This window comes from Pleurodeles waltl, chromosome 4_2, assembly GCF_031143425.1.
Source record: "Pleurodeles waltl isolate 20211129_DDA chromosome 4_2, aPleWal1.hap1.20221129, whole genome shotgun sequence".
Classification (NCBI taxonomy): Eukaryota; Metazoa; Chordata; class Amphibia; order Caudata; family Salamandridae; genus Pleurodeles; species Pleurodeles waltl.
The window spans coordinates 394196463-394221513 of NC_090443.1; the positions used below are offsets into that span (position 1 = coordinate 394196463).

General features: G+C 47.2%; 1 protein-coding gene across 1 annotated transcript in view; it reads left to right on the top strand.

Moving 5' to 3' along the window:
* Nucleotides 1-2231: 2231 nt before the first annotated feature.
* Nucleotides 2232-25051, top strand: part of ANKRD45 (ankyrin repeat domain 45) — a 485557-nt gene continuing 462737 nt past the window's right edge. The window contains exon 1 of the mRNA XM_069233340.1: nucleotides 2232-2294. Coding sequence (XP_069089441.1) covers nucleotides 2268-2294 — 27 coding nt within the window. The 5' untranslated portion in view covers nucleotides 2232-2267. The remainder of the gene's footprint in view (nucleotides 2295-25051) is intronic.

The window sequence follows — 25051 nt, forward strand, 5'->3', positions numbered from 1 at the left end:
TCGTCGCATGACACCCTCTACCAACGCGCAGAGGTACTGCTGAGGAAAAGTTTCCAGATCCAGTCTGACACCTGGGGTAAATTCTAAGATAAGGAATCTGCAGCTAGTCTATGTCTCTACCAGATATGGAGTTACCGAAGGTAAGTAACTTGTTCCTCTGTACTATCCTGACACTGATAGTAAATGCGCTCGCTATGGTGCTTTGGAGGTGACCTTCTTTCATTTAGTATGGACCTGTCCGAGAATGGCCTCATACTGGTCTCAAATTATGGCGGCACTGTACGACATGACTGATCATGCATTCCAACTCACCCCCTTTGTGGTACTATTACGATATGTTAAGGATATTCCCAAAATGTTTAGGCATTTCACTGCCCTAGCACTGCTCCTGGAGAACATAGAGTGTCGATGAGATGGGGCGGTAAACTCGCTCCACGGTTTCAAGACTGACTGAAAGATATGTCATTAAGTGAGGAATGGTCTGGCTTATATGCAGAAACACTGCCCCCAGCGGCTCGCCCCCATGACTTCTGGGCCCGTTGAGGTCCTACTTGCTGAAACTTCACCCAGACTGATGGGGCACACCTCACCTGAGGGATATAAGATGTAGGTATCAAATTTTACTAAGATCCTGCTCTTGCTCACCATCTACCATGTTGTCACCACACACCTGGGTAGAGAGGATTTAAGTTGTAATGGTATACTGGTCCTACTGACTAACTGTTGTATTTGAGAAATTACCATTGATGACCTTGTACATGGACAATATTAGTTGCTCAGAATGCTTTTAATGGCCACTGTGTCACATTATGTCATGTGGTACCTTTCCCTTTGTTATTGCTGTTTGTCAAAGTGGAATTTCAATATATAAATGTAAAAAAAAAGTAGTTAGTTGTTCTTGGGTGCGCCATCCCGCCTGATGGGGTTTTGGGGTGGGGTAAGCAGAGTGCCCTGCCAACCCAGGATCTTCAGGCGGGTGGTAGGGTCCAAGGGCAAGTGGCAGCGCAATTAGCCAAGGGTTCCTTGGGGTGGGGCAGGGGTCTTCTTAGGTCCTCTGACGTGACACATGGGCCATTTTGGTGTATGGTGCACACTGGCTGGCAAGGGTTAGATAGGAAAGGATTTTCCCTACCCACCCTTCTCTAAATATCCTGTGTCAAGGGGGTTTTGGTGAGCCAGGTGTGCAAGGTAGGGATTTATTGATGTGGGTTTGTCGCTGAAGATGAGCAGGTGAGCAGGTAGGGTTTACTCACATTGAAAGTTATTGAAGGAAACGTTGGTCATGTTGAGACCCAGTTGAGGTTTCGGAGGAAAGGGTATTAAGATGTGTAGTGAGGCCCGGTTTTCATGGTTAGTATATGTAAGGTGTAGAGTCAAGGTTTATATTTTAAAGATTGTGCACCTGTTTAATTAAAGCGGCCTTTTACACACTGTTAAGTAGTCAGTTGTTATCAAAATCAATTAAAACTACTTGAGGGGTTTCTAAATTATTTGTAAATGATTATTAGAGGTACAGAGGGATAATTAATATAGTCCAAAAGAATATTGAGACCTTTACACCAATTATTTTTCACCTGCCAGCTCTTTTGGCCCTCAAAAACAGCAACATGTGAACACAAAATACCAGTACTTTAGGGATGCCACGTGGTCATCTTCCCCCCACCACCCCCCCTCCTCAGCTTGGTCCATATTGATAAGTCCGGGCTAATAGAAATATTGGGGAAAGCAGTGAAATCCTATATTTTTACGTTCTGCAGCTTAAACCTAAAACAGCCAACACAATGAAAACAGTCAAATAGTACTTGAGAGCTGCCTAAGATGTTTCAGAAAGATTATTAGGGCAAACAGAGTGATAATTACCGTGATACAAAAGAAACCTGACAATTATAAACAAATTTTCACCTACCAGCTCTTAGCTGCTTCAAAATAGCAAACAAAAAGAAATGACTGGTATTATTTTTGTAAGAAAAGTAGCAACTAGGATAGATTTTTCCCTAGCTAAAACAGTATTTTAGTGTTTTGGCCGGTACAATAATTAGGGAAATCACGCTCTTTGTTGAATCTAAATGATAGAAAAATGTCTAAGAAAACGTCCTTTACAGCATATTCTTGAAATAAATGATATTTCAGCGCCTTTAGCTAAATGGTGGTTTGAAAACTGCACTCTACTAAGATGGCAACTGCGGTCTCCTCGCCTTGATGCCCTTCTTCTATTTTTACAGCCGTTGCTATGGCAACGCGAGATGTTGTAGCACACCGACGTTAGGATGGCACTTTTGCAGCTCACACTCCAGGTAAGACAGGATAGTGCAGGGCACAAATCGAGGGTGGATGGGAGTCAACTTTAATTTCAGAGTTACGATGTTCCCATTTGCAACGGAGGCCGTGGTGTGTTTTTTCTTGTAAATTGAGTCAACGCACTGGTGGCACTCGCGGTGCCAGTACATTGTTTTCTTTTCACGTGTGTTTTCCGACACGTTGCTGTTGTTGCTGCTGGTCAGTAGAAGAGAAGGGTAGGGATATACCAGAGCTCCTCTGTCACAGTCCCAACTGCTTGAAGGCGTTTATTGTTCTGCAAGAGAAGTTTTTTGTAAGCATGTCCGTGTTATTTAAATTTAATATTAGTGTTTCCTATTAGCAGGCATGCTAGTATATGCACTTCAAAGGACACCACAGTCATCTTCCCGTCCTCTTAATTTAATTGTTAAGCATTTCTTTGCCCTCCTGTTGCGAACCATTAAAGTGTTGTTAGAGCTGGGGACTGGATGTGTTCTCCCTGGTTCAAGTACAGCTAAGCTAAGGATGGTCCAATTGTCGGCGAGGGTCATTGGGGGCTTACATCACTTTTTATTCCAAAATGTGAAAAAACAGACACTTTACTCAGTAATATTTACAGATTCCAGTTTGGCAGCAGTTGAGGAGCAGAAAATCACCTACTACATTCTGTTTTGCTGTCTATCCTGGGCGTCACACAGGCTCCTGCAACCCCTGTTTTGTGGAGCAGACCCATCCTTCATGAGCTCCCAATTCAACCTAGGGTTTATACTTAATACAAAAGACCCTGCTGGTGACATATCCAGCTGCATATATATTATGAACCTCTGTCTTGCTTACGACAGAGACAATGTAAAGGAACCTTAGGTCAAACTAAGGCACCGCCGCCCGCCACGCGGTTACCGCCATATGGCCGCTCGGCGGTCAAAAGACTGTGGCGGCCATTCTGGCTTTCCCGCTGGGCCGGCGGGCGACCGCCAAAAGAGCGCCCACCGGCCCAGCGGGAAAGGCCCTGCAACAAGGAAGCCGGCTCCAAATGGAGCCGGCGGAGTTGCAGGGGTGCGACGGGTGCAGTTGCACCCGTCGCGATTTTCACTGTCTGCTAAGCACCGCCAGCCTGTTGGCGGTGCTTCCGTGGTCCCCGGCCCAGGCGGTCTTGGACCGCCAGGGTCGGAATGACCCCCTAAGAGTGTATAATGGATCTCACTACTTAGCTACTTCCTGATGTGTAGCTGTAGGAGGCTGGACTGGCTTGTAGTGAGTACCAAGGGGTACTTGCACCTTTCACCAGGCCCAGTTATCCCTTATTAGTGTATAGGGTGTCTAGCAGCTTAGGCTGATAGATAATGGTAGCTTAGCAGAGCAGCTTAGGCTGAACTAGGAGACGGGTGAAGCTACTACAGTACCACTTAGTGTCATATGCACAATATCATAAGAAAACACAATACACAGTTATACTAAAAATAAAGGTACTTTATTTTTATGACAATATGCCAAAGTATCTTAGAGTGTACCCTCAGTGAGAGGATAGGAAATATACACAAGATATATATACACAATAGCAAAAATATGCAGTATAGTCTTAGAAAACAGTGCAAACAATGTATAGTTACAATAGGATGCAATGGGGAAACATAGGGATAGGGGCAACACAAACCATATACTCCAAAAGTGGAATGCGAACCACGAATGGACCCCAAACCTATGTGACCTTGTAGAGGGTCGCTGGGACTATTAGAAAATAGTGAGAGTTAGAAAAATAACCCTCCCCAAGACCCTGAAAAGTGAGTGCAAAGTGCACTAAAGTTCCCCTAAGGACAAAGAAGTCGTGTTAGAGGAATAATGCAGGAAAGACACAAACCAACAATGCAACAACGCTGGATTTCCAATCTGGGGTACCTGTGGAACAAGGGGATCAAGTCCAAAAGTCACAAGCAAGTCGGAGATGGGCAGATGCCCAGGAAATGCCAGCTGCGGGTGCAAAGAAGCTTCTACTGGACAGAAGAAGCGGCGGCAGGATCAGCGTTACAGAGTTGCAGTAGTCGTCTTTGCTACTATGTTGCAGGTTTGCAGGCTTCCAGCGCGGTCAGCAGTCGATTCCTTGGCAGAAGGTGAAGAGAGAGATGCAGAGGAACTCGGATGAGCTCTTGCATTCGTTATCTAAAGTTTCCCCAGAGACAGAGACCCTAAATAGCCAGAAAAGAGGGTTTGGCTACCTAGGAGAGAGGATAGGCTAGCAACACCTGAAGGAGCCTATCAGAAGGAGTCTCTGATGTCACCTGGTGGCACTGGCCACTCAGAGCAGTCCAGTGTGCCAGCAGCACCTCTGTTTCCAAGATGGCAGAGGTCTGGAGCACACTGGAGGAGCTCTGGACACCTCCCAGGGGAGGTGCAGGTCAGGGGAGTGGTCACTCCCCTTTCCTTTGTCCAGTTTCGCGCCAGAGCAGGGCTAAGGGGTCCCCTGAACCGGTGTAGACTGGCTTATGCAGAATTGGGCACATCTGTGCTCAAGAAAGCATTTCCAGAGGCTGGGGGAGGCTACTCCTCCCCTGCCTTCACACCATTTTCCAAAGGGAGAGGGTGTAACACCCTCTCTCAGAGGAAGTCCTTTGTTCTGCCATCCTGGGCCAGGCCTGGCTGGACCCCAGGAGGGCAGATGCCTGTCTGAGGGGTTGGCAGCAGCAGCAGCTGCAGTGAAACCCCAGGAAGGGCAGTTTGGCAGTACCAGGGTCTGTGCTACAGACCACTGGGATCATGGAATTGTGGCAACAATGCCAGGATGGCATAGAGGGGGCAATTCCATGATCTTAGACATGTTACATGGCCATATTCGGAGTTACCATTGTGAAGCTACATATAGGTAGTGACCTATATGTAGTGCACGCGTGTAATGGTGTCCCCGCACTCACAAAGTTCAGGGAATTGGCTCTGAACAATGTGGGGGCACCTTGGCTAGTGCCAGGGTGCCCTCACACTAAGTAACTTTGCATCTAACCTTTACCAGGTAAAGGTTAGACATATAGGTGACTTATAAGTTACTTAAGTGCAGTGTAAAATGGCTGTGAAATAACGTGGACGTTATTTCACTCAGGCTGCAGTGGCAGGCCTGTGTAAGAATTGTCAGAGCTCCCTATGGGTGGCAAAAGAAATGCTGCAGCCCATAGGGATCTCCTGAAACCCCAATACCCTGGGTACCTCAGTACCATATACTAGGGAATTATAAGGGTGTTCCAGTAGGCCAATGTAAATTGGTAAAATTGGTCACTAGCCTGTTAGTGACAATTTGAAAGTAATGAGAGAGCATAACCACTGAGGTTCTGGTTAGCAGAGCCTCAGTGAGACAGTTAGGCATCACACAGGGAACACATACCTATAGGTCACAAACTTATGAGCACTGGGGTCCTGACTAGCAGGGTCCCAGTGACACATAACAAACATACTGAAAACATAGGGTTTTCACTATGAGCACTGGGCCCTGGCAAGCAGGATACCAGTGAGACAGTGAAAACACCCTGACATACACTCACAAACAGGCCCAAAGTGGGGGTAACAAGGCTAGAAAGAGGCTACTTTCTCACACAACCCCCCCCCAAACGAAGGACAATAAGGCTAACCTTGGCCAGTTGAGACTTTATTGTCTAAGTGGTGATAAGTAGAGAGTAGCTCTGCAATAGACTGGTTACTCCCTTTATCATCCACTATATGGTTACTTCCCTGTGGGGATGTAAACCACCGTTTGAAGTTTTTTAGCTAAGCAACAATGTGAAGATGTATTTTCAGAGTTTCTATCAGTAAGGTTTAGTTTAGAGCAGTGGGAATTGTCCACTGAACCTATTTGTAGTGATGGAAATGCCAGACAGGGATGCTGTCTCAGAAAAGCCATAGCTGGGCAAAAACTTTGTCCATATGGCTGGAAGAGAGAACAGGGATGCTGTTTCTCTTGGGTTGGAGCAGGGCAGGGATGCTGTCCTATCAGCTCCACACTAGGGCAGGGATGCTGTCCTAAGTGTTGTGAGGCAGTGCAGAGTTTCTGCACTAACGTTTCTCTGGGAGGGTTGGAGGGATGCTCCATGTTAACTAAAATGGTGCTCTTTTTCTCACCAATGTTAGTTATCCCACAGAGAGGTACTTCTACCTCAGGGAGTACAGCTTTGCCAGCTGATGCTTCCCTTGGAACAGGTGCCACCCCAGGAGAGGTTTCTCCCACCACAGGAATGGTATCCTGAATGGCAGGGTGGTTAGGGGATACTGTGATACCCTTTTTACCTGTTGATGGAGAGGGATCCTGAGTTTTCAGGCCTTCTCTCCTTTGCTTTTTCATTTCAGTAGAAATGAGAGGGAACAATTCCTCTGGGATGCCCAGCATGGCTGCATGGGCATAAAACTCTACATCAGCCCAACCTGAGGCCTCTAGGTCATTACCTAAGAGACAGTCTACAGGTAAGCTAGGTGATACCACCACCTGCTTAGGGCCAGTAACTCCACCCCAACTAAACTGAATTATAGCTAAGGGAAGAAACTTAGTGGAGTTATGGACATCAATAATTTTATACTGTTGTCCAATGATGTGTTGTTCAGGAGCCACTAGGTTTTCAGTCACCAAAGTGATACTGGCACCTGTGTCCCTGTAGGCCAAGGCCTCAACACCATTTATTGAAACTGTCTGCCTGTACTTATCCATTGTAAGGGGACAAGCAGCCAGTGTGGCAAGCGCAATGCCACTAGGTGTGACAGAAACTGTCTTAGGACTTACTACCCCAGTTTCTATTATGGACCCATAAGTGAACCCAACTACACCCTTAACTTGACTGTTGCCAGCAGTACCACCACTAGTACCACTACTGCTAGGGGCACTAGAGCTTGATGTATTAGTGGTGGTAGGCTCAGGGGGTTTACCTGGACAGGACTTATCCCCTGGCCTATGGCCTCTGTTTTTACACACAAAGCACCAAGGCTTTTTAAATTGTGTAGGTTGAGAAGAAGAGGAAGAATTAGTTTTATCCCCACCCCCTGAAGAGTGTTTAAGATTTGAAGTGGGATCTTTGGTTTTACCGTTATCCCCATGCTTATCTTGAGATTTTTCACCATCTTTCTTCTTAGTGTTCTCTTTGTCACCCCCTGTATGAACTTTTCTGTTCACCCTTGTTCTGACCCATTTGTCTGCCTTCTTTCCCAATTCTTGGGGAGAGGTCAGATCAGAGTCCACCAAGTACTGGTGCAACAAATAAGACACACAATTATTAAGAATATGCTCTCTCAGGATCAAGTTATACAGGCTGTCATAATCAGTAACTTTACTGCCATGTAACCACCCCTCCAAGGCCTTCACTGAATGGTCAATGTAATCAACCCAGTCTTGTGAAGACTCCTTTTTGGTCTCTCTGAACTTTATCCTGTATTGTTCAGTGGTTAAGCCATAACCATCCAGGAGTGCATTCTTAAGTACTGTAAAATTATTGGCATCACTTTCTTTCACAGTAAGGAGCCTATCCCTACCTTTTCCACTAAATGATAGCCATAGGATAGCAGCCCACTGCCTTTGAGGGACATCCTGTACAACACAGGCCCTCTCAAGTGCAGCAAACCACTTGTTAATGTCATCCCCCTCCTTATAAGGGGGAACTATCTTGTGCAGATTCCTGGAATCATGCTCTTTTGCAGGATGACTATGGGGAATACTGCTGCTGCCACCATGGGTTTCTAAACCCAACTTCTTCTTTCCTTCTCTAATTCTAAAGACTGTCTATCCAAATCCAGCTGTTGCTTTTTAAGCTTCAGTCTGGTTTGTTCCACCCTCAACTTATTGAGTTCCCTTTCTAACAATCTGTCATCAGGGTTGGTGGGAGGGACATTTCTAGATACAGAGGTATGATGGGAATGAACAGAAGGAGACCTGTCCCTTACAGAGGGCACCCTAACAGCTTGGCTGACAGTGTAATGTGAGAGCACATCATCTGTATGATGTGACTCCACCTCAGTACCAACTATGCTAGACTGTCTTGTAATGGGAAGGCTAAGAAGTTTCTTTCCTGAACCTTTACCTGGGGGAGTCCCTGGATCAGATTGAGAACCATTAGCTACTTTTTCAACAGATGGGGCACTTTTAGCCTTATCTTGTTCTCTAAGCATGTTAAGTAACAGTTCCAAGGAAGGATTCTTCCCTACACTCAAACCTCTCTCTATGCAGAGACTCCTTGCTCCTTTCCAGCTAAGGTGATCATATGCAAGTTTGGACAGATCAACATTTTGGCCTGTGCCAGACATTTTTAGAGAGAGTTAAAGTGATAGAAAAAGAGAAAAAAGTTTGTCAGAGCTTTTTAGAAAGACAGAGAAAAAAACTTTTTAAACTTTTTAGAACTTTTTAGAAAGTTAGAAGTACTTTTCAGCACTTAGAAAAGAGTGAAAAGAGGAAATGCAAAACTTTTTGGCTATGTGTATATACACTGACCTTGTTTTGTATATTTTTCTCTTATGAAAAGTACAATGACAAGAGTGGTAAGTAGTCTCAAAGCACTTATCCCACCACTGCACAACCAATGTAGGAGGCTGGACTGGCTTTTAGTGAGTACCAAGGGGTACTTGCACCTTGCACCAGGCCCAGTTATCCCTTATTAGTGTATAGGGTGTCTAGCAGTTTAGGCTGATAGATAATGGTAGCTTAGCAGAGCAGCTTAGGCTGAACTAGGAGACGGGTGAAGCTACTACAGTACCACTTAGTGTCATATGCACAATATCATAAGAAAACACCATACACAGTTATACTAAAAATAAAGGTACTTTATTTTTATGACAATATGCCAAAGTATCTTAGAGTGTACCCTCAGTGAGAGGATAGGAAATATACACAAGATATATATACACAATAGCAAAAATATGCAGTATAGTCTTAGAAAACAGTGCAAACAATGTATAGTTACAATAGGATGCAATGGGGAAACATAGGGATAGGGGCAACACAAACCATATACTCCAAAAGTGGAATGCGAACCACGAATGGACCCCAAACCTATGTGACCTTGTAGAGGGTCGCTGGGACTATTAGAAAATAGTGAGAGTTAGAAAAATAACCCTCCCAAGACCCTGAAAAGTGAGTGCAAAGTGCACTAAAGTTCCCCTAAGGACAAAGAAGTCGTGTTAGAGTAATAATGCAAGAAAGACACAAACCAACAATGCAACAACGCTGGATTTCCAATCTGGGGTACCTGTGGAACAAGGGGACCAAGTCCAAAAGTCACAAGCAAGTCGGAGATGGGCAGATGCCCAGGAAATGCCAGCTGCGGGTGCAAAGAAGCTTCTACTGGACAGAAGAAGCTGCGGTTTCTGCAGGAACGCAAAGGGCTAGAGACTTCCCCTTTGGAGGACGGATCCCTCTCGCCTTGTAGAGTCGTGCAGAAGTGTTTTCCCGCCGAAAGAACGCCAACAAGCCTTGCTAGCTGCAAATCGTGCAGTTAGCGTTTTTGGATGCTGCTGTGGCCCAGGAGGGACCAGGAGGTCGCAAATTGGACCAGGAGGTAGAGGGGACGTTGAGCAAGACAAGGAGCCCTCTTAGCAGCAGGTAGCACCCGGAGAAGTGCCAGAAACAGGCACTACGAGGATGCGTGAAACGGTGCTCACCCGAAGTCGCACAAAGAAGTCCCATGTCGCCGGAGAACAACTTAGGAGGTCGTGCAATGCAGGTTAGAGTGCCGTGGACCCAGGCTGGACTGTGCACAAAGGATTTCCGCCAGAAGTGCACGGAGGACGGAGTAGCTGCAAAAGTCGCGGTTCCCAGCAATGCAGTCTAGCGAGGTGAGGCAAGGACTTACCTCCACCAAACTTGGACTGAAGAGTCACTGGACTGTGGGGGCCACTTGGACAGAGTTTCTGGATTCGAGGGACCTCGCTCGTCGTGCTGAGAGGAGACCCAAGGGACCGGTAATGCAGCTTTTTGGTGCCTGCGGTTGCAGGGGGAAGATTCCGTCGACCCACGGGAGATTTCTTCGGAACTTCTAGTGCAGAGAGGAGGCAGACTACCCCCACAGCATGCACCACCAGGAAAACAGTCGAGAAGGCGGCAGGATCAGCGTTACAGAGTTGCAGTAGTCGTCTTTGCTACTATGTTGCAGGTTTGCAGGCTTCCAGCGCGGTCAGCAGTCGATTCCTTGGCAGAAGGTGAAGAGAGAGATGCAGAGGAACTCGGATGAGCTCTTGCATTCGTTATCTAAAGTTTCCCCAGAGACAGAGACCCTAAATAGCCAGAAAAGAGGGTTTGGCTACCTAGGAGAGAGGATAGGCTAGCAACACCTGAAGGAGCCTATCAGAAGGAGTCTCTGACGTCACCTGGTGGCACTGGCCACTCAGAGCAGTCCAGTGTGCCAGCAGCACCTCTGTTTCCAAGATGGCAGAGGTCTGGAGCACACTGGAGGAGCTCTGGACACCTCCCAGGGGAGGTGCAGGTCAGGGGAGTGGTCACTCCCCTTTCCTTTGTCCAGTTTCGCGCCAGAGCAGGGCTAAGGGGTCCCCTGAACCGGTGTAGACTGGCTTATGCAGAATTGGGCACATCTGTGCCCAAGAAAGCATTTCCAGAGGCTGTGGGAAGCTACTCCTCCCCTGCCTTCACACCATTTTCCAAAGGGAGAGGGTGTAACACCCTCTCTCAGAGGAAGTCCTTTGTTCTGCCATCCTGGGCCAGGCCTGGCTGGACCCCAGGAGGGCAGATGCCTGTCTGAGGGGTTGGCAGCAGCAGCAGCTGCAGTGAAACCCCAGGAAGGGCAGTTTGGCAGTACCAGGGTCTGTGCTACAGACCACTGGGATCATGGAATTGTGCCAACAATGCCAGGATGGCATAGAGGGGGCAATTCCATGATCTTAGACATGTTACATGGCCATATTCGGAGTTACCATTGTGAAGCTACATATAGGTAGTGACCTATATGTAGTGCACGCGTGTAATGGTGTCCCCGCACTCACAAAGTTCAGGGAATTGGCTCTGAACAATGTGGGGGCACCTTGGCTAGTGCCAGGGTGCCCTCACACTAAGTAACTTTGCACCTAACCTTTACCAGGTAAAGGTTAGACATATAGGTGACTTATAAGTTACTTAAGTGCAGTGTAAAATGGCTGTGAAATAACATGGACGTTATTTCACTCAGGCTGCAGTGGCAGGCCTGTGTAAGAATTGCCAGAGCTCCCTATGGGTGGCAAAAGAAATGCTGCAGCCCATAGGGATCTCCTGGAACCCCAATACCCTGGGTACCTCAGTACCATATACTAGGGAATTATAAGGGTGTTCCAGTAAGCCAATGTAAATTGGTAAAATTGGTCACTAGCCTGTTAGTGACAATTTGAAAGTAATGAGAGAGCATAACCACTGAGGTTCTGGTTAGCAGAGCCTCAGTGAGACAGTTAGGCATCACACAGGGAACACATACCTATAGGTCACAAACTTATGAGCACTGGGGTCCTGACTAGCAGGGTCCCAGTGACACATAACAAACATACTGAAAACATAGGGTTTTCACTATGAGCACTGGGCCCTGGCAAGCAGGATACCAGTGAGACAGTGAAAACACCCTGACATACACTCACAAACAGGCCCAAAGTGGGGGTAACAAGGCTAGAAAGAGGCTACTTTCTCACAGTAGCCCAAAGCTACGATACTCCAATAGTTTTCCACTTGTGATGCTAAAACACTGTGATAGAAAAAGTAATACGTTTTCTCGCTCCATCAAGCAATTCTCAACTCAAGCAAGTTGAGTTTTTAAGTATTTGTGTGTCTTCTAATCATAATCAAAAGCAGGCCATACGACACTGCTGCATTATGGTCATTCTTAAGTGAGCACCTGTTACTGATGGGGAAACGTAGGCTGGCTGAAGCTAGTGCTGTTTAGGGAGAAAGAAAAAAACAGAGGGGCGATGGTAAGAACAAGTTATAGAAAATCATGCCAGAAATGACGAAATGAGTGAAAAGTTAATAGTGTCAAAGGGAGAGAAACAGTGACGAGAAGAGATACACAACATACTAAGAATGGGTAGAGTGACGCTGAACATAATATGACAAAGACCAGGAGCTACCCTCGAGTTACATACTTTTTAAAACAGCTAGCTTTTGATAAAGGTGCATGTCACACAATTTAGATGAGCGACATGAAAGCCCTCTGCCCCTGTAAGTACTTGGATAGCAGTGGGTGGTGAAGTTCAGAAAAGAGGTGTTTTGATTAAGGCATGCCCATGGTCTGGGATTCCAGTGCTGAATATTTGGATGCAGGTCTGTGAAGATACCTTAAACATGACTGTCTCACTATCATTCAGTAACAATGCGTCTACGTTACCACTCTTGCAAATCAATGTAGCTCAAAATGACATGGAGCATCCTCAACTATACCGGGACTGAGATGAATGCAAATGCACACTTTTCTCTGAACCTTAAATCCGACAGGCCGGAGCCTATGTCATACATTTCTTGAGCCCTTTTCCGACTCAGAGTGCAAAAGTGGCTAGTGGTGGAGACCAGCCAAAATGTTTCTCGTGGAAAAATTAAAACACACTTCAGTACTGCTTGCCTCTTCCCATTTTGGTCTCTCAGTTTCAATCATGTGACCCTGTTTTTGTCTCGCTCTCCCTCTCATATGCACCCTTCTGTAGCTATCATCTCTTAATTTCTCTCATCTTGTTTTTTCTTCATCTTGTTTCACCTTCATTTCTCTTTTCACATCTTCTCTTCAACTCAGAAAACTTATTTCTTGCACTTACTTAGTTCTCCCTCACACCTTGCTCTCTTACACATCCGTCTTAATTTCCTTCCCTTTGCGCACTCTCACCTCCTTCTATCTTCTTCTGCCAGCTCACTCTCCACCACAATGAGCCATGCAAGGATTTTCACTAACCTAGATGAGCAGATGTTTTCTATGCCACAATTCCTACTTGTATGGGCAGCTTGTATGACATGCTGCGGTGGAGGAAACCTAGACATCCAGCTAGTAGCCCCCAAATGTGTCCCTCAACTCCCTTTCTCACATACCATTCTCTCTTTCTTTAATCTCCTTTCTTTTTAAAAATAAGTCACCTAACCTCCTCTTCTTGCATTGTTTACCCACACCCTCACCTTTCTCAACACCTCTCTGACCCCTACACTATTCTTTCATATGCCCCTTATCGCTCCATCTTCTGACTCCCTGCTTTTTTTCTCCCTCACACTTTTCTGTAGCTCACGTCCCATGCAGGGGCAGCTCCTCCGTTAGGGCGGAGGAGCGTTGCCCCCCGCCAGCAGCGGCAGCTGCAAAACCTTTAAAAGAAAACAATAATAAACTTTGGGGCATATTTAAGAGCCCCTAGCGCCACTGGAGCGTCACTTTATGTGACACTCCAGTGGCGCTAACCTCTGCTCCATATTTAAAATAAGGTGTAACGCCACTTTTTGTAGCGTTACGCCTCCTTGTAAATATGTGACCCTCTGACGCAGTTTTCTGCGTGAGAGGGGCATGGAATGAGTGTTGCTGTGGGTGTACCACAGCAACACCAATTGCATTTTGACGCTGCCTCAGATTTCCTGCTGGTCAGGAACCCAGTGCTCATAATTTATGGCCTAATGTGTGTGTTGTCAGTAGTGCTTGACTGTGTCTCTGAGGCTCTGCTAACCAGAACCTCAGTGCTTATGCTCTCTCTGCTTCTAAATTTGTCACTATAGGCTAGTGACTTCATTTACCAATTTCAATTGGCACACTGGACCCCCCTTATAAGTCCCTAGTATATGGTACCTAGGTACCCAGGACATTGGGGGTTCCAGGAGATCCTTATGGGCTGCAGCATTTCTTTTGCCACCTATAAGGAGATCAGACAAACCCTTCCACAGGCCTGCCATTGCAGCCTGCTTGAAATAGTGCACACACTATTTCACAGCCATTTTCACTGCCCTTAAAGTAACGTATAGCCACCTATATGTATAACCTTAATTTACTGAAGGTTAGGTGCAAAGTTACTAAGTGCGAGGGCACCCTTGCACTAGCAAAGGTGCCCTCACATAGTTCAGGGCCAATTCCTGGGACTTTGTGAGTGCGGGGGCGCCATTACACGCGTGCACTACATATAGGTCAATACCTATATGTAGCTTCACACTGGTAACTCCAAATATGGCCATTTAAGGTGTCTAAGATCATGGAATTGTCCCCTTATTCCAAATATGGGATTGGGGATCCAATTCCATCCATCCTGGGGGCTCCACCATGGACCCCCAGTACTGCCAAACCAACTCTCTGAAGCTTGTAGTGCAGCTACAGCTGCTGCCACCTCACAGAGAGGGTTCTGCCCTTCTGGGTTCTGAGCAGCTCGGTCCCAGGAAGGCAGAACAAAGCATTTCCTTTGGGAGGAGGGTGTTACACCCTCTCCCTTTGGAAATAGGTGTAACAGGCTGGGGAGGGGTATCCTCCCCCAGCCTCTGGAAATGCTTTGAAGAGCACAGATGGTGCCCTCCTTGCATAGGCCAGTCTATACCGTTTCAGGGACCTCCAGTCCCTGCTCTGGCACGAAACTTGACAAAGGAAAGGGGAGTGACCACTCCCCTGTCCATCACCACCCAAGGGGTGGTGCCCAGAGCTCCTCCAGATCTCAGTCATCTTGTTTTCCAAGGTGTGGGGACACTCTGGAGGCCTCTGAGTGGCCAGTGCCAGCAGGTGACGGCAGAGACCCCTCCTGATAGGTCCATACCTGATAAGGTAGCCAATCCCCCTCTCAGGGCTATTTAGGGTCTCTCCTGTAGGTTTCTATTCAGATTCTACTTGCAAGTTTCCAGCAGGAATTCTCTGCAACTACTACTTCATCCTCTGACCTTGGATCGTCCGCAGACTGCTCCAGGTACCCGTGTAACATTAACAAAGTATCCAGAAGAGCTACTTTTCCTCTGAAACTTCAGCTCCAGCCAGCAACTGAAACAGTTTCCACGGTGTGCACACTCTGCGGACTCCCTGTCTTCATCCTGCACCAGAAGGACCGAAGAAATCTCCCGTGGAGTGACGGAGTCACTTCCCTGCTCACACAGGCACCTTCTAAGTCGATGACTGATTCTCTTGGACTTTTCTCCTAGTGATGAGCGTGCTCCTTGGATCACAGGTGGTAGACCCCTTCGACACAGACTGTTCTAAGGTCTGCTGTCCCAATTTGGAGGAGGTAAGGGCTTGCCTTCCCCGAGTACGACAGTGACCCTGTGAACTGTATCTTCTTCACCTCCTGAGGCCTCTGTGCACTATTTGCAAAATTCCTTTGTGCACAGTTTGTCCCAGGTCCCCAGCACCCTATCCTGCGATGCTCAACTCGCTGAGTTGACCTCCGGCGGCGTGGGACCTTCCTTTTTAGTGCTGCACCAACTGCATTTTGCACCTCCTTTGTGCCCATGTCCTGGGACTCCCGTGGGTGCTGTCTGGTCGACTGAGGGCTCTCTGAAGTGCTGAAAGCCCCCTCTTCCTCCTCACTCAGAGTTGAGGTCCACACAGCGGCACTTTGATGCAAAATGCGACTTTGCCGGAACCAAGGCTTGTTGGACGAATCCAGCGTCAAAACTCGCCTGCATCCAACATCTCTTCGTGGGACATCCATTGCATCATGCAGGAATCCGCTGGCATCTTCCTAGAGTGCATTTCTGCAGTCTTCGTCCAACCGGGGACTCTTCTTTTGCACCCCCTTCTGGGTTGGCAGGGGCTCCTGTCCTTCCTGGAACTTCTTCTGACTTCTGGACTTGGTCTCCTTCCTTTGCAGGTCTTCACGTCCAGGAATCCACCTTTGTTGTTTGCAGTCTTGCTTGGTTCTTGCAATAACTCTAATCACAACTTGTAGTGTGTCCTAAGGAAATTTGCAGTACTTTACTCCTATTTTCCTGGGCTCTGGGGTGGGGTAATTTACTTACCTTTACTGTGTTCTTACTCTCCCAGCGATTCCCCACACACTGCACTTGTCTAGGGGGGAATTTGTGATTTGCATTCCACTTTCTTAGTATATGGTTTGTGTTGCCCCTAGATCAATTTTCTCCCATTGCATTCTATAGCATTCCCTATTGTTTGCATCATCCTGTGTCTAATTACTTACCTTATTTTGGTGTCTACTGTATATATTGTGTATAATACTTACCCCCAGAAGGAATATTGCCTCTAAGTTATTTTTGGCCTTGTGTCACTCAAATAAATACCTTTATTTTTGGTAACACTGAGTATTGTCTTTACTTGTGTATAAGTACTGTGTAACTATAAGTGGTATTGCATGAGCTTTGCATGTCTCCTAGTTCAGCCTAAGCTGCTCTGCTATAGCTACCTCTATCAGCCTAAGCTGCTAGTACACTACTACATTTCACTAATAAGGGATAACTGGACCTGGTATAAGGTGAAAGTACCCAAGGTACCCACTACAAACCAGGCCAGCCTCCTACACCGAGCCAGTAATACAGAAGAAAGCGCCTGTGAGGGAGCAAAGATGGGACCTGAAAGATATGCGTCTTTTCGATCCAGACAGACCATCCAGTCGCACTCTTGCAGGAGATCTCGAAGAAGGTGAATACCCTCCATCTTGAAATGCCGGTAGACAATCCAAGAATTTATTAACTTTAGATTGAGCACTAGGCGTGCCCCCTCCTCTTTTGCTGACCAGAAATATGGTACTGATGAATCCCCCAGGATGAGGGGAAGAGAAACATATGATGTCTTTTTGCCTGAGAGCAGAAATCTCCTCTGAAATGAGTTCTCGATCATGTTGGGAAAAATATATCTCTTGAAGAGAGGTTTTCTGTACTGGGGAATTGAAAAAGTCCATCTTGTACCCCATCACAGACTCAAGGACCCACGAGTCCTGAGTCAGCGACCTCCAGTTGTGAAGGAATAATCTGATCCTGCCCCCCAAAATTACCTCTGATAATGGTATGAGACTCACCTGAATATCCTGCCTCTGAGTTGCCTCTTTGCTGGCCCCTGCCGTAGGATCTGCGGAAGCCGTGGTGACCCCCACGAGTTCTGGTGGGGTAGAAGGTCTGATCTGTTTGCTGGTGTTGCCAACCTCTGCGGGAGCGATTAAAACCATCTCGTTGGGAGACCTGGTACACTCCTCGGCTTGACGAATGGGCCCTATATCGTCCACCCCTGCCAAAAAGGTGGTTTCGGAAGATCTTTTTTAAAGAGAGGTATGTATTGTCTAAGGTGTTGTAGGGTGCCACAAACTTAGCTAGGTCTTTGACAAACGGCCCACTGAAGAGGAGACCTTGAGCCACCAGACCTGCCGCTGATGAAGCAAAGTAATTGAGCTTTGGGTCTATGCGCATTAGGATAGAGCGCCTCTGTTCTGTTGAAATTGCCACGTTGGCATTGCCCAACTGGCATACGGCACGCTGCACCCAGCCTATGAACACATCCGGGTCAACTGCCACACCAGATTCCTTGGCCTGGACCCCCAGTTCCAATATTTTAGTTATGGGTCCTGAAATGTCCAGCAATCGATCCTGACAGGAACGCCAGGCCCTGTCCAACCCTTTTTTGGGGTCTTTGACCCATTTCTTCATAAAATTCACAATGGTGGGGTCCACCTCTGGTGTATCTATCTGAGACCTTGCCCTCTAGGTCCGGCGTGGGGTACTCAGACCTGAGCCTTATCCTGACGTCCTTGTTGAATCCCCGGCGGAGGTGTGATTGGACGTAACTAGCCACCTCAAGGGGGGGGGGTCCAGTTGGTGGAACGGGGATGTACTATCTCCGTGGGGTTGAAAGTTAGTACCTTAAGAGGCGTTGGGCATGAATCTGATCTGCGTTCCAAGCGCCTTCTCTTGCTGGGACCAGGTCTCTCCTCTTGGTCACTGTCTAGTGAATCATGTGAGGAATCAGAATAGTGGGGAGAGTCATCTAAAGAGGGCACTTGAGCTTGAGGGTTACTATACCCATGTTTGTCCATAACTGTTGCTGACAAATGTGTCAGGGTGCGCCCACGTCTTAGCCTTGGACTTTCCTTTGGAAGGCTTAGGCGGCTGTGATGTTGGCTCTGCAGAGGCTGCGATAGAGGGCAACCAGCCTTGCTGGCGCACAAAACCTTTAAAGTGGGATGTCGGGGGCCGAGGGCCTTGGCCAAAGCCTTGTTCACAGAGAGCTGTATGTTGGAATCCAGCGCCTCCACCAGACTCTCTTCAAAGAAGGTGGATGTCTCCTGCATATCCCCAGACTCCTCCTCATAGGGATTGTAATGAGCCAAAGGAATATAGAGAAGGGCCCCCACTTACTGAGGGTAAACAGTCTGCGGATTGTAATAAGGGGGAGTGTAACCCCAGCAGGCGCAAGCATACTGATTAAAGAGTGGAGGGAGGCACCTGCAAGCACTCTAGGCAGAGGCTATGCACAATTTGTACAACCCAGGGCATTCTCTGATGCCTCAGTGCGTAGAGAGAAAGGTAGCACACAATGGATATCCTCTGTACTCTTAAATTCAGCTCTAAACCGGTAGAGCGGACTGTTAACACTGCTTGAGACCCAAAATACGCATTCAAAAGATGCGCATGTGAAATCGCAAATGCGCGCGAGTGCTACCTTTCCGAAGGACTACACTGGGGATTAGCGGACGATCCAAGATGGCTGGTGCTCCTGCTCCACAACAATAGAGGTGTGCGACGAGACATCTTAGCCTCGGAGGCCGAAGCGCTCCCCTGCAGAAGGAAACAATACCAATATGAGGATAAACTGGTTAAGCGCCTCTCAGGCGCACTCTGACAGTAAACCCTTTCTGACGGCCCACGAGACCGGCACCATCAGCAACACAGTAATACAAAGTCATTCAATTGAATAAACCGTTCAACAACCGCTTACACCAGAAACACATCGCAAGATATGTGTGAGTTAACTGGCTGCTGAGCAGCAAAGAAAGAGGAGCCTAAGATTGTGGAGCAGTCTCTTGAGGGGTTTACTTGTTGGGGATTGGTCCATGTGATACACGAACTGGGGTTCATGGGATTTGTAGTTTTCATTACAGTTTGCATTGTTTTTGTTTCTGATTGGCTGCTGTAAAATACATAGAAAGGAAAGGGAAGCATAATCGGAGCCTCCGGTCCTGACATAGAATTAAAGGTGGAGGAGTTTTTATACTAGAAGGTGTGAACATAGTAAAAGGACTAAAGAAGAAACAGTAGGCTTGGATCACTTGTGAAAGGGTCTGCCTGAGGTGGGCTATCTCATTGTGTAATAACTGGGCCGAGGAGCACTGATGAGGGCTGGGGTAATGTTTATTTAGCCCACAACCTAAGAAAGAAAGAAGGAGGTGCATTTTCTTTCTGTAAGCAATAGAGGCCCTAAATCCCACTTGAACCATATTTGGTAGACTGCTTTTATTTAAGGTGGAGAAGAAAATGTTTTTATAAGACATCTCTAATGAAAAGACAGCTCCGTGCCAAAACGGAAAAGTGATCAATATGGCAATAATTGCATAGAGTGAAAACTGCACTCTGAGGCTAAAGGCACATCAGTATTCAATTAGATATATTAACTATGGTGGTTTCAATAAGAGTGTGAGAAGGTAGCCTCTTTCTAGCCTTGTTACCCCCACTTTTGGCCTGTTTGTGAGTGTATGTCAGGGTGTTTGTCACTGTTTTCACTGTCTCACTGGGATCCTGATAGCCAGGCCTCAGTGCTCATAGTGAAAACACTATGTTTTCAGTATGTTTGTTATGTGTCACTGGGATCCTGCTGGTCAGGACCCCAGTGCTCATAGGTTTGTGGCCTATATGTATGTGTCCCTGGGACCCTGTCACACAGGGCCCCAGTGCTCATAGGTGTGCATGTATATGTTCCCTGTGTGGTGCCTAACTGTCTCACTGAGGCTCTGCTAACCAGAACCTCAGTGGTTATGCTCTCTCATTACTTTCAAATTGTCACTAACAGGCTAGTGACCATTTTTACCAATTTACATTGGCTTACTGGAACACCCTTATAATTCCCTAGTATATGGTACTGAGGTACCCAGGGTATTGGGGTTCCAGGAGATCCCTATGGGCTGCAGCATTTCTTTTGCCACCCATAGGGAGCTCTGACAATTCTTACACAGGCCTGCCACTGCAGCCTGAGTGAAATAACGTCCACGTTATTTCACAGCCATTTTACACTGCACTTAAGTAACTTATAAGTCACCTATATGTCTAACCTTTACCTGGTAAAGGTTAGGTGCAAAGTTACTTAGTGTGAGGGCACCCTGGCACTAGCCAAGGTGCCCCCACATTGTTCAGAGCCAATTCACTGAACTTTGTGAGTGCGGGGACACCATTACACGCGTGCACTACATATAGGTCACTACCTATATGTAGCTTCACCATGGTAACTCCGAATATGGCCATGTAACATGTCTATGATCATGGAATTGCCCCCTCTATGCCATCCTGGCATAGTTGGCACAATCCCATGATCCCAGTGGTCTGTAGCACAGACCCTGGTACTGCCAAACTGCCCTTCCTGGGGTTTCACTGCAGCTGCTGCTGCTGCCAACCCCTCAGACAGGCAGCTGCCCTCCTGGGGTCCAGCCAGGCCTGGCCCAGGATGGCAGAACAAAGAACTTCCTCTGAGAGAGGGTGTGACACCCTCTCCCTTTGGAAAATGGTGTGAAGGCAGGGGAGGAGTAGCCTCCCCCAGCCTCTGGAAATGCTTTGTTGGGCACAGAGGTGCCCAATTCTGCATAAGCCAGTCTACACCGGTTCAGGGACCCCTTAGCCCCTGCTCTGGCGCGAAACTGGACAAAGGAAAGGGGAGTGACCACTCCCCTGACCTGCACCTCCCCTGGGAGGTGTCCAGAGCTCCTCCAGTGTGCTCCAGACCTCTGCCATCTTGGAAACAGAGGTGCTGCTGGCACACTGGACTGCTCTGAGTGGCCAGTGCCACCAGGTGACGTCAGAGACTCCTGCTGATAGGCTCCTTCAGGTGTTAGTAGCCTATCCTCTCTCCTAGGTAGCCAAACCCTCTTTTCTGGCTATTTAGGGTCTCTGTCTCTGGGGAAACCTTAGATAACGAATGCATGAGCTCAGCCGAGTTCCTCTGCATCTCCCTCTTCACCTTCTGATAAGGAATCGACCGCTGACCGCGCTGGAAGCCTGCAAACCTGCAACATAGTAGCAAAGACGACTACTGCAACTCTGTAACGCTGATCCTGCCGCCTTCTCGACTGTTTTCCTGCTTGTGCATGCTGTGGGGGTAGTCTGCCTCCTCTCTGCACCAGAAGCTCCGAAGAAATCTCCCGTGGGTCGACGGAATCTTCCCCCTGCAACCGCAGGCACCAAAAAGCTGCATTACCGGTCCCTTGGGTCTCCTCTCAGCACGACGAGCGAGGTCCCTCGAATCCAGCGACACCGTCCAAGTGACCCCCACAGTCCAGTGACTCTTCAGCCCAAGTTTGGTGGAGGTAAGTCCTTGCCTCACCTCGCTGGGCTGCATTGCTGGGAACCGCGACTTTGCAAGCTACTCCGGCCCCTGTGCACTTCCGGCGGAAATCCTTCGTGCACAGCCAAGCCTGGGTCCACGGCACTCTAACCTGCATTGCACGACTTTCTAAGTTGGTCTCCGGCGACGTGGGACTCCTTTGTGCAACTTCGGCGAGCACCGTTTCACGCATCCTCGTAGTGCCTGTTTCTGGCACTTCTCCGGGTGCTACCTGCTTCAGTGAGGGCTCTTTGTCTTGCTCGACGTCCCCTCTCTCTGCAGGTCCAATTTGCGACCTCCTGGTCCCTCCTGGGCCCCAGCAGCGTCCAAAAACGCCAAACGCACGATTTGCGTGTAGCAAGGCTTGTTGGCGTCCATCCGGCGGGAAAACACTTCTGCACGACTCTCCAAGGCGTGGGGGATCCATCCCCCAAAGGGGAAGTCTCTAGCCCTTGTCGTTCCTGCAGTATTCACAGTTCTTCAGCCTAGTAAGAGCTTCTTTGCACCAACCGCTGGCATTTCTTGGGCATCTGCCCATCTCCGAGTTGCTTGTGACTTTTGGACTTGGTCCCCTTGTTCCACAGGTACCCTCAGTCAGGAATCCATCGTTGTTGTATTGCTGATTTGTGTTTTCCTTGCATTTTCCCTCTAACACGACTATTTTGTCCTTAGGGGAACTTTAGTGCACTTTGCACTCACTTTTCAGGGTCTTGGGGAGGGTTATTTTTCTAACTCTCACTATTTTCTAATAGTCCCAGCGACCCTCTACAAGGTCACATAGGTTTGGGGTCCATTCGTGGTTCGCATTCCACTTTTGGAGTATATGGTTTGTGTTGCCCCTATCCCTATGTTTCCCCATTGCATCCTATTGTAACTGTACATTGTTTGCACTGTTTTCTAAGACTATACTGCATATTTTTGCTATTGTGTATATATATCTTGTGTATATTTCCTATCCTCTCACTGAGGGTACACTCTAAGATACTTTGGCATATTGTCATAAAAATAAAGTACCTTTATTTTTAGTATAACTGTGTATTGTGTTTTCTTATGATATTGTGCATATGACACTAAGTGGTACTGTAGTAGCTTCACACGTCTCCTAGTTCAGCCTGAGCTGCTCTGCTAAGCTACCATTATCTATCAGCCTAAGCTGCTAGACACCCTATACACTAATAAGGGATAACTGGGCCTGGTGCAAGGTGCAAGTACCCCTTGGTACTCACTACAAGCCAGTCCAGCCTCCTACAAAGAGCAGTTGTTAAATAAAGCCATTATATCCCCGAATTCGAGTCTCCCTGATAGGATGATGAGCCTCCTGGGGAATTTTTCTGTGATTATCTCAAAACATAAGTTCTTATCTACAACATACTTGTAAACCAGCAGACAGAAAAAGTAGAAAAATTGTGTTGTTGCACTGCCTTTCGGCATTTTATTAAGTCACTGGTGGTAATTAATACAATGAGTAATGCCAGCAGTAGACTGGTTGAAAACAACCAAGATAGGAAGCAAAATGTACTGGTGGCGACCATGTTACTGCTGGTTGTTTGTCATCGTTTTTGCAAATACTATAAAACAGTGACAATTCTTGAATTATTGTGATTAACCCTACCTGACATTTTTATGTACTTAGCAAATGCTGTACTTGAACTTTTTGTCAGCATCCCTTCTGCCATATGGGTTGAGCTACTTGAAGTAGCCTCGGGCGGAATTGTTGCTACTAGGGAAAAAATAATGCAAGTTTTGATGAAATTAGCACTATGACCTTGAATTTCCCTTGCAAATAAGAGTGATAGTGAATTTTTCCTCAAATTGCAAACATTACCCAATTGGCACTGGGCAAGGAGTTTGACAGCTCTGAGCGCAAACATGCCAGCACAAACATGCCAACAAAAACAGCTTCAGGCCATCTAGTTGGTAAAGTGTTACTGCCTAATTCAGAAGATCTCTATCAAACTATTCTAATACCTTAAGCTACACCAAAAGTACACAATAATCATGCACATAACACAGCCCCAAGGAATATAGCTGTCTAAGTGTTTCCACATCTCATTACATACATCAATGTTATTTTAGCACATGTATATAATTTCACCAATCCACGTCAGCCTTCCTAAAGAAGTCAATTTAAAACTTCCACAACATAATAGCTTGAGGAGGCTGGCCTGGTTTGTAGTGGGTACCAAAGGTATTAGTGAAATGTAGTCAGTGTCTAGAAGCCAGGCTGTCTAGGGGTAGCTGTAGTTGAGCATCCAAGGCTTATCTAGGAGACATGCAAAGCTCTTGCAATACCACTGTAGTCACACAGTACTTACACACATGAAAGAAAATACTCAGTGTTACAAAAATAAAGGTACTTTATTTTTATTGACACAATGTGAAAAATACCTTAGAGACTATACTCCCTTAGGAGGTAAGTAATATATACAGTATATACACTAGAATGCAGAAATAGCTGTAAAAACAGTTAGAAAATAGTGAAAATCACAATAGGTTGCAATGGGCCTAGGGGGAACACAAACCATATACTAAAATAGTGGAATGCAAAAGTCGGTTTCCCACCTAGGCAAGTGTAGTGTGTAGAGGGGCGCTGGGAGTGTAAGAAAACACCAAAAGTAAGTGATAGAACCCACCCAAGATCCCAGGAAAACAGGAGTAAATCACAGTACGTTTCCTAGAACACAAAAGAAGTTGGGATAGATGATTATGCAAGAACCAGAAGAGACTGAAAGACACCAAAGATGGATTCCTGGACCTGAAGACCTGTGGAAGAAGGGGACCAAGTCCAAGAAGCACTGAAGAGGCCAATGAGAACATGAGCCCCTGCTAACCCGGATGAAGGTGCAAAAGAAAAACCACAGGTGAGAAGACAAAGTCAGTTAAGCACCCAAGAAGACAGATGCAGGTGCCTGGTTGGTGCAGAAAATGTCCCACGCCGGTTGGATGATTGCAGTCTGGTTTGCTTCGCTGGATTCCGCCAACAAGCCTTGGCACACGCAAAGCTCGCGGTTAGTGGAAAATGGTGCCGCCCGGGATCAGGAGGGACCTGGTGGCATCTACCCAGGAGTCAAAGGGGGCTCTTAGCAACTCAGATAGCCCTCAGAAGACCAGGCAGCGTGCACAGGAGTCCCACAGCACGGGGACAAAGAAGGTGCAAATGGAGACCCACGCAGCATGACACATAGGGATCCCACGCCGCCGGAGAACCACTCAGAAAGCTGCGTGTCACAGGAAGGAGTGCTGGGGGCCGGATCTGTGATGTGCATGAAGAACTTTGTGGAAGGTCGCACACAAGCCTTTGGCAACTGCATATCACTCGGTGCACAGGGATGCTGTCCTGCGTGGGGAGGCAATCTCTTACCTCCACCAAAGTTGGACAGCTGGTCCTTAGG